Source organism: Chroicocephalus ridibundus, chromosome 8, assembly GCF_963924245.1.
Source record: "Chroicocephalus ridibundus chromosome 8, bChrRid1.1, whole genome shotgun sequence".
Taxonomy (NCBI): domain Eukaryota; kingdom Metazoa; phylum Chordata; class Aves; order Charadriiformes; family Laridae; genus Chroicocephalus; species Chroicocephalus ridibundus.
In genome coordinates, this window is record NC_086291.1 from 32,592,892 (window position 1) to 32,603,034 (window position 10,143).

Sequence of the window (10,143 nt, forward strand, 5' to 3'; positions counted from 1 at the left end):
AGAACAGGCTGAGGCTCCAACATAAGAGCTCCCACATGCACTGTATAAACTATAACTATGCTCTACAGGTATGAATTGGGTGCTACCCTGTGTCCTTCTATCACTGACAACCCTTGTTGAGTCCTTTGAATGTTGAGCCTTGTTAAACCTCACCCATAATGGTGAGTCCTTATGTCTGGGATACCAGTTTGGCAACTGGGCTGTCTGGTGGAGTCTTCGTAGTAAGTGCCTCAGTGGACATGGAGCAAGGGGTGGGGTGACATGGCTGATCAAGGCGCGCAGGAATAATACCACTTTGTGTCAACCAGGGTTGGGAGTGCTGGGGAATGTGGACTCCGTGACAAGCTTCTAGTGTTGTGCCTTTGCACAGGGTTGACAACCGAGCTAATGTGTCTATTACTTGGGATGCCCATTCCCTACTTATAGCCCTCAACAGTACTTGTGAGACCTCCTGTAACAGAGGCGAGAAGGATACTTAAGTGAGAATATCCAAAACTACTGTTGCACATAGAGTGGTAAGTTGCTCATCACTGAAGTGGCATACATGTGAGGGTGCATATGAGGATCAAGGAGTGGAGTGGTGCAGCCAGCATAGTATTGTGCAAGGAGCCAGTGATCCTCACGGTTACTGCCTTCTCAAGTGTGCTCTGAGTAGCCTGTGACTGCTTATCAACCCACTATATCAAAGCGTCCGTGATTTCTCAAGCGTGTGTCTCCATACCATGGACACCCTGTGACTGCTCTCTGCAGTAGTATAATTCATCAGTGTACACACAATAAATGTGCATGATTTCAGTGTGAGACGAGTGTATTGTCTTGTCCACCTGAAATATTATATGCACCTGTTCAGGAATTGTAACTCTATTGAGGTAAGGAGCATATTGTCCGAGGGACCTTTCAAAGTTAAGTCCACATATCAAGCTTGACTGCTACCAGGTTGATGAATCTGTATTGTGAACAAGACTCTAGAAGAGTACTAGCAATCCTGGGGCTGGCAAACCTTACCACAAATGAGAACTCTGCGCAGCATGCTGTTATCCACAAGGAAGGGCTTCTCCAGTGCTGCAGTTTCTATCTTTTACTCAAACTTTGTTAACCAGCTTTGAGTGTTGATGCCTTTCTTACTGAGATCCCAAAAGAACCGGCACATCCTTGGTTCAAAACATGATGCTAGGTGAAAACTTGGAATCTGCGTCTTCATGCAGCTAATTCAAACTAACTCCTCATGTCCTGGAATTGTGTGTTTCTGTCAGTAAAACTATGCAATGCAGCACTTGGCAGTTTGTCAGCACCGTGTGTCTTTGTGAGAGGGTTGATTTGGCAAGGGGAAGTGTCAGGCTTAATGTGTGGGAGGGCCAGATCCGGGATTTTCCAAGATATTTTTTTTCCACACGGAATTTCCCGTCGCGTGGAGGACAGGCCAGTTGAGAGAATAAAAGGCCGTAGTAAAGGCAGGGGATTACACAGTCCAGACACTTGGAGCTGAACTTGAAGTCTGTATTCAGCCACTCAGCAACGGAAAGCAGTCACTGAGAAATATTGCAGAGGACTTTTGCCACCCGGACACCACAACTGCAACCTGTGAGTACAAACGGCGTGTGCTATTCTGTTTCATTGCTCAGCTAAAGGAAAACTGGACAGATGGAATTCTGTTTTCTTGTCCTTCAAAAGCTGCTTACATTTAAAAGCCATCTTGATATTAAGAACTGTTTTGCAATGAATAATTTCTTAAAAATGGAAAACTACTTAAGTCTTTAGAATAATGGTTTAAAAGTATGTAGAAAAGATTGCATTTACAGTATTCTATATTGAATTGTAAAAAGTCAGTATTTGTTCTTTACAAATGTGTTCCTTTGATCTTTCATAGCTGTCTGCTTGAAAGATAAAGAGAAGAGAAAAATCCCAGAAACATGAATTGCTTGTGGTTTCTGTCTCTTCTTGCTTATGGTAAGTGTGTACGACTGTAGAAAACTAGTCAGATGGTAATATTGGTGTGCCTGTTCTGTTTGAGCTCAGAATTAAACAGAATTTTTGAACCTGACCCAATTAGCTTGAGGCTAGGTTCACAGAGAAGAGCCTCTAGCTGCAACGGCATGTTTCCTTGCTTGCCTGTCAAATACATAATTGGCTCCTGTAGTTTGCTACAAAGTCTGCAAAGCTTTGTGTGATCAGACATAGCCTCTTTTGAAGCTTGAGAGTTAATTGTTTATAAAATAATTGCCACTACTTTTTATGCAGTTTCAGATATTGATAAGTTTGCAATATTTATAGAGCTTTATATATCCTCTTCTAGAGAGAGAGGAGGGAAAAAGACAGACACCAACTTTTTTGACATCTTTTCATTCTAGGACTTACAATACTGCAGGGAGTAAATTGTTGGACATACCATTATTCAGACACAAACATGACCTACAGGGAAGCAGAGCTGTGGTGCAAAAAGAGGTATACTAACATGGTTGCCATTCAGAATAAGGAGGAAATCAACTATCTCAATAACTTCTTACCCTTCAATCCGGGTTACTACTGGATTGGAATCAGAAAAGTTAATGACGTATGGACCTGGGTTGGAACTAACAAAGAACTGACAGAAGAGGCAAAAAACTGGGCTTCAGGTGAGCCAAATGGCAAAGGGAACAACGAGGACTGTGTTGAAATCTACATCAAAAGAGGGAAGGATGATGGCAAATGGAATGATGAGCAGTGTGAGAAAAAGAAGGTCGCCTTGTGCTACACAGGTACAGTATGATAAAGACCATTCTAGTGTGCCCCTAGGGAGATGAGACGGTGGGATGAGTTGTTTGTTCAACCTAGTCTTACATATTAACTACCTGACCCTGTAAGCACTTGTACACTTATCCTTACAGGGCTGAGGTTGTTTTTGTTCTAAGAGCTGGATTGATCTCACTTAGCTTTTAGCACACAGAATATTATACATCTTTTATGAGCAAGTCACCAGATCTTTTCTATAATCAGTGGAGAGAAACAGGCTTTTCCAGTTGGTGACTTTCATCCCACTCTCAAGCGCATGTCTCAGCTAGATAAGAATGGCTCTTTTGGAGGCATCTGTCTGCTGACTGTAGACCACTGGATTAGATTAAACACTTTGTGTAGAGGTGGCTAAGGCTAGGTCAAAAAATAAAGGTCCAAGACAAGTATCAGCCAAATTAGAGCTGTGGTGAGTTAATGAAGAATGTACCTGTTGAGGATTTCTACCTACGCCATAGTATCGTGTTCTTTTTGCAATTTAAATATTGCTAATAGATGTCTATCTGAGAACAACTGGTCATGGAGTTTTCCCACCAGTAGAATCCTTTCACTGTGAGCTGGTCCGTCAAAGGTGTTGATTACTGAAATGCTTCTGTGAAATCACAGGGTAATCTTATGTACCAAACACCCTGCTTTTCTTTTGCTATAGAAAGTGCTTGTTTAATGCCAGAAAGATAAAGCACTCACCAGGCTTCGTTAGTGGTCATTGCTGATTCTTTTATAATTTGCTGTATTTTTTTCTTCTTTTTTTTTCCCCAGCTTCTTGCAACCCATCTCTCTGCAGTGGCCGTGGAGAATGCGTAGAGACTATTAACAATCACACCTGCCATTGTAACCCTGGATTCTATGGACCTGAATGCGAGTTTGGTAAGATTACTCCATCCTGCTTTTCAGCCAGGGTGATGTTCATGCTAGCTAGTGTTCAATTTGTCTGGCTCGTTGATTTACCTGCTCAGCCAATGAAACTGTGTACCACCTTCTGTTTCTTTGAAGTTGAGAGTTGTGATCCGCTAAAGAAACCTGATCATGGGAGCCTTGAATGCAACCATCCATTGGAGAACTTCGGCTACAACTCATCCTGCACAGTTCAGTGTGAGGAAGGCTATGAACTGACCGCACTGGAATCTGTATACTGTACCTCTTCTGGGGCCTGGTCTGCCCCCCTTGCAGCATGCAAAGGTGAACTTCTCAAGCAGTGATAGATGAACTTTCTACATAGCTCTTTAAACTTCAGCGTTGCTCTGTTAGTAGGTACAAATTGAAGTTCTGGCCCATTCGTTTGTAATTAATTATGTGGTGAAGGTGCTATTTTATTGCAGCACACAGGTTCCTGAAGGGATGAAATAAGCAGGATGAATGTTCTGGCCCTGGTCTAGATTTCCTTGTATGGAAAGACTTTTCCACCTCTTACTAAGGAACAGGGAATGGAGCTGATCTAGCTGTGAGACGTCTCACAACAGGCCAGTTACTCCTGACTATAGGAATTATTTTTTGAGACGTTTGGCTTAGAATAAGCTGCTGTTTGAAGCAGATAAAAGCATCAAACATCACCAAGCAGCAGTCAGAATGGGAAAATTTTGAATTGTAACTAGTTGCTGTCATGAGCTGCAGATGAATTTATAGCCTTGCCTTAAGAGTTAGTCTTCCGTTTTGAGATCTTTCCACTCCTATCTGCTTTCTGAAATGGCAGCACAGTAGATCTCCATTCTAAAGCTGCTTCCATTTAGCGGGTATGTTGCTAAGTTTCAGGGAAGAAAAAAAACTTTTTATGGTTTGTTCCAAGCTAAGCTCTGCGCTGTCTCTCTTGCTTTTCAGCTGTGACCTGTCCTGCCTTAGAAATGCCTGCTCATGGTGCTGTGAACTGCTCCCATCCCTCTGTGGAGCTCACCTGGGGTACCACCTGTGAGTTCACCTGTGAGGAAGGATATGTTCTGACAGGACCAGCCACACTGCAGTGTGGGTCTTCTGGGGCCTGGGACAGGCAGCAGCCATCCTGTGCAGGTACCTTTCCTTACCCCTGCTCCCCTGACCACCTGGGGTTGTCAGCATTGGCGTGTTGAATTCCTGAGACATCTGTGCTGATTGCTGTTGTGATCTGTGTGTTACAGCTGTGAGGTGTGAGGCTGTAACCTGGCCAGAAGAAGGCTTTGTGACCTGTGACCATGCTCCTTCAGATCTCACCTATCGCTCACGTTGTGATTTCCACTGCAGCGAGGGCTATGTTCTGGATGGTCCCTCCAGCATTGAGTGCACAGCACAGGGACAGTGGTCAGAGCCAGTGCCAAAATGCAAAGGTAAGACTTACTGGGTTGGAAATAATCAATTAAAGCTTCAAGTAGTTTGAATAGTCTGAAAAAACTTCCTCATTCAAGTGTAGTCAAGGAGTAACAGTTATCCCCAGCGAGTTTATAAGACTTTTCATAAGCAGATCTCAACATGGGGATCATTTAGCCTGCTGTATTAAAGAGGAAACAGCAGTGCAGGGTGACAAGCAACACTCAGGAACTGTGTCCCCAATGCATATGATAACAGGCTTTTGAAGTTAAGTGTTCTGACAGGAAGTCTTTATTCCTTACACTCCAAATGGGAGCCAGTGTCTGTTTCTCCAGTCCACTTGTGGAGTATAATCTGGAGCCATTCTCAAGATAGCATGCATGTTTAAGGGTTCAGGCTGCACTGTGCAACATGCTGAAATCCCTGTTTCCTGAGAAACTGCTAGGTCTGAAAGGAAGCACTATGGCTCTGTAGGGAACAGCTCCAGGCAGGGCATGTCCTCTTGTCAGCTCAAAGAGTGTTTATCTTAACCCACTCCAAGCTAAGCTCTGCGCTGTCTCTCTTGCTTTTCAGCTGTGACCTGTCCTGCCTTAGAAATGCCTGCTCATGGTGCTGTGAACTGCTCCCATCCCTCTGTGGAGCTCACCTGGGGTACCACCTGTGAGTTCACCTGTGAGGAAGGATATGTTCTGACAGGACCAGCCACACTGCAGTGTGGGTCTTCTGGGGCCTGGGACAGGCAGCAGCCATCCTGTGCAGGTACCTTTCCTTACCCCTGCTCCCCTGACCACCTGGGGTTGTCAGCATTGGCGTGTTGAATTCCTGAGACATCTGTGCTGATTGCTGTTGTGATCTGTGTGTTACAGCTGTGAGGTGTGAGGCTGTAACCTGGCCAGAAGAAGGCTTTGTGACCTGTGACCATGCTCCTTCAGATCTCACCTATCGCTCACGTTGTGATTTCCACTGCAGCGAGGGCTATGTTCTGGATGGTCCCTCCAGCATTGAGTGCACAGCACAGGGACAGTGGTCGGAGCCAGTGCCAAAATGCAAAGGTAAGACTTACTGGGTTGAAAAATACAGTTTTCTTGTCACTGGACAGCACACTGAAAGCCATATTCTTATCGGGTCCTGGCTCCAAACTAAACTCTGTGCTGCCTCATGTTTTCAGCTGTGACTTGCCCTGCCTTAGGAATGCCTGCTCGTGGCTCTGTGAACTGCTCCCATCCCTAAGTCAAAATGAATTTGAAAATAAAGTGTACATCAGCTAGAGCAAAAAATAGGGCCAAAGACAGGAAAGTCCTTAATGACTTAACCATTTCTTTCTGTATTTCAGTTGTACAGTGTGAACCACTGAGCTCTCCTGAGAAAGGCTCTATGGATTGCTCACATGGTGCTGGGAACTTCACATACAACACAGCCTGCCACTTCAGTTGTTTAGAAGGATGGAAGCTCAACGGTTCTCATGTTCTCGAGTGTGGTCATTCAGGAAACTGGAGTGCTAGTCTGCCCACATGTGAAGGTATTTAACCTGTGACTAGCCACAGAGAGATGGCACTGGGGTTCTAGTCAAATGAGGTATGGAAGGGTGGAGGAAGTAACATCAGCCAGTGAGCTAGTACTTCTAGGAAAGTCCATGAATTATTTTAAAACCCAACAAAATCTTTCAGTATGTTTTTTGAAAATAGATAGGGGAAAAATTCCTAAAAGGTCTTGGTGAAAAATGTTGATTTCTTCTCCAAAACCAAAAGCCACAACCTGATTTTGGGTTGGATGGTTTGGTTTTTAATTAAAATATTTCTCATGTTGAGCTTTTTCCATATGAATGAAGAAAAAAAAGCTTTTCTAGAGAAACAGAACCTTGTGGGGAAATTTGCATTCATAAGTCTGTTTCTCAGAGGAAAAGTTCATAGATATCTTAATTTGGTGTGATAGTTTCTTGGGAGAACAACCTCAGTCAAAAGACCTCACAGAGCTTTTCTGTCAAAGGCTGTAATTTTACAGGACAGAAGTCTCAGCCTTGCCTTCCTATTCAAGGCAGTAAGAGTTCTGTCGCGGTCCTCAGTGGGAACATACTTGGCCTCACTGAAATGCTTTTGCTTGAGGTCCTAAAAGCTCAACTCCACTTAATTTTCTTGAACAGAATCTAGATCCTTGAATAATTTCATTGATCTCAACAGGATTGCTCAAAGAGGAAGACAGCACAGTGAGAATTAAAATATGAACTGAAACATGAAAAATGAGGAGCATAAATTGTCATGTGAGGTAGAGGTTAGACAGACCCTGGTATAGCTAGCTTGTTGCCTTGCCATTGCTTTGGCAATGGGTGGAATAATTTTTAGTATGCAGCGTTTTGTCTTGTGTACAGGACATGTACTGTCTTGGCAAGAGAAAACTTAAGGGTTACAAGCTTCAGTTCTGATTCCTCTTGAAGGGCACAAGGGAAAGGATGAAGTAGAGAGGGCTTCAGAGACCTCACATGCCTTTTGATCTCACTGAAATTTTTTCATCCTTTCAGCATCTGAACTAGTCAGCTATGTCTCTGTGGGCATAGCAGCCACAAGTGCTTCTCTGTTGTCCACAGCATCATTCCTCCTTTGGCTTGCAAGACGTCTCCGAAGAAAAGGTGAGCGATTGGACTGGGTCCACTGGTTTTATTCACCTTCCTGAAAAATTTTCAGTGGAGAAAAAAAAACCCACCACCAAAGCCCAATACCATGCTTCTTGAAAAAGTGAAAATTCCTATACTTAAACGAATTCTGAAATTATTTTCAAGAAGCCTGTGTGCATGTCATGCTTGGATTTTGGACGAATATTTGAAAATCACAAATAGGAAACCCCAAATGTTTAGAAAACAAGAATTAGAAGAAAAAGAACAGCATTCTATTTATCAGTAATTACTGCCAGGGAAAGTGAATGGGAATTTGAGATGGGGCTAATGATAACGCAGTATTAACTGCCTCTGAGATTTATTGCTAGGTAATGGCTTTTTATCAGATATTCAGAAATGAGAGGTTTTTTAATAGAATAAAATGTTTGCATGAGGGACTTTCATCTTGAAATACTAATACCTTTTCTTATTCTTTTTGTAGCAAAGAAATTTACTCCTTCCAGGTAAGTTGTGTCTCAAAAAGCAGTATGAAAAACACTGCAATCACTTTGCTAAAATCCATTTGATATAAACCATTTGTCATTAAAGTACTTTTCATTTCTGTTTTTTATAGTAGCTGCCAGAGCCTAACCACCGAAGGTAGCTTCCAAAGTGCTGGCCAGAATGTCTAACTCCACATGTTTCAGGTAAGCATGTGAGATTGTTTGTGTGATTAAAAGGAAGAGAATTTGTAAGTGCAGCTATCAGAGCTGTTAATTGCTATTGCTATACAATTGCTGAAATAGCAATATGTGCTTTGAGGTACTTAATATGCATCTTGGCATTGCTTGAAAGTTCCTAACAAGACTGATGGATTTATTGCTTTTGAAATGGTTATTCAGCTCCTTAAGGATCATTGTGCTTAGCATTCTGTCCAGCCGCATATAGTATTAAGATCACTTTTGTGCATACAAATTCCTCTGAAATGAGAGCAAATACAAATCTATGCCAATTTTCCAATTTATAGAGGAATTTTGTTCTCTCTGCAGGAATTGAAGCCATCTTTACTTATGTCTCTGAGACTTCCCGGAGAATGAAACTGCATGCAAATCAGCAGCTGTCCAGATGTTTTTACCTCTTGCTGACAATAGGATTGGCCTTGTGTATTGCTCAGAAATTTTGAACTCAAGCTGCCTGGTATTTCCATTGAAGACAAGCAGAGAGTAAAACTCTGGCCTTCTGGCAAAATACTGTCTACATTCAGTCATGTAGTTATCATAACTGGGAGCTTGCCATCTCTTGTCCAGATGGTGAGCAAATAGTAAGCTGCTGCCTAAAGAGGAGGCTGGTTTCTCCTCTGGTCTACTCAAAGGTACCTAGGTGAGGTGAAGACATGCATTATTTCACATCACTTACTACACTGCTGGAGATGTCTTCTCTGGAGACATATGGGTTATACTTGCAGAAACAGAATAATTGGGATGAAAAATATTAATTGAATAGCCTTGAAACCATTGATCTGGTTTATTGTTGAAGTCAGTTCATTTTAAGAGGATGACCCAGTCAATAAATATGCCTGTACTGTTATGGGCAACTGTTTGGGTTTCTGCTGCATGTCCCAGAAAGCTTACGGACTTTAAAGTCTTTTTTTTTTTTTTTTCCTCTAATAGCACTAGGAATCATAGTGCTTGTACTAGGTACTCTGGTTTCTGAATGCAGCAAGTAGATCTGAAATGATCTCATCCCTGTGGGATTATGCACTGTAATACAGGTGTATACATAAATATTTAATTGTGCAATTTTTACTGTGGATATTTCTTTGCTGTTAACTGTAAACTATTGTAAAATACCTGTTCCTGAGTAGGTCTGTGGCCATTGATCTGGGCCTAAGTAACTTCAAAATAATTCAGAGGTGTTTGTAAGGATTTCATGCCTGCATATTATTTACAAATACTATGAAATTTGTGAGATTTATGTGTGTATTGCAAGTATGATTTATCAAGCTGTTAAAGCTTTGACTATAAATGAGAGTCTTTCTTAAGTTATGTTTAAGTTATAATCATAAATTAAGAATCTCTGACTTAGCATCTGATATGTATTGTCCTATTTGTAACAGTATTTAATAAAGTGTTTGAAATGTAATGCTCCCTTTTTGGAAACGTACATCATTTAAATGATTTGGGTCAGCCCTGTCGATATGGTTTCAGTAGCAGAATGTGAGGGGTTGGGGGAAAACTGGCTAAATAGCAAGGCTGTCCCTCATTTAGCTTTCCATATTTTCATAGCAGTCAAGGAAAGAGTAGCCAGCAGATGGCAGTGGTTGCCTGGGAGCTAGAACAGCCAGAGCTGGATCCCAAACCAGCATCCCCAGTCCTGAAAGGAAGGAGGAAGTCTCAGTGATGTGTCCCCTACAGCGGGTGCCTGGACCAGCAGTGAGCTTTTCAGAGGCATGCTCAGGAGGGAGAGAAGAGCAGAAAGAGAAGCAAGTAGGTGATCTTGGTGAATAGTTAACAGCA

At 42.3% G+C, this 10,143-nt stretch overlaps 1 protein-coding gene across 1 annotated transcript; it reads left to right on the forward strand.

The window, feature by feature from the left end:
- The first annotated feature begins 1,505 nt into the window (after positions 1-1,505).
- On the forward strand, positions 1,506-9,548 carry SELE (selectin E). The gene is made up of 14 exons (XM_063343772.1): positions 1,506-1,581; positions 1,868-1,947; positions 2,349-2,735; positions 3,526-3,633; positions 3,760-3,945; positions 4,582-4,767; positions 4,875-5,060; positions 5,614-5,799; positions 5,907-6,092; positions 6,374-6,559; positions 7,556-7,663; positions 8,130-8,151; positions 8,262-8,334; positions 8,677-9,548. Exons 2-13 carry the CDS (start codon positions 1,911-1,913, stop codon positions 8,317-8,319), a joined length of 1,836 nt encoding a protein of 611 aa, XP_063199842.1. The 5' UTR covers positions 1,506-1,581; positions 1,868-1,910; the 3' UTR covers positions 8,320-8,334; positions 8,677-9,548.
- The last annotated feature ends 595 nt before the right edge of the window (positions 9,549-10,143 follow it).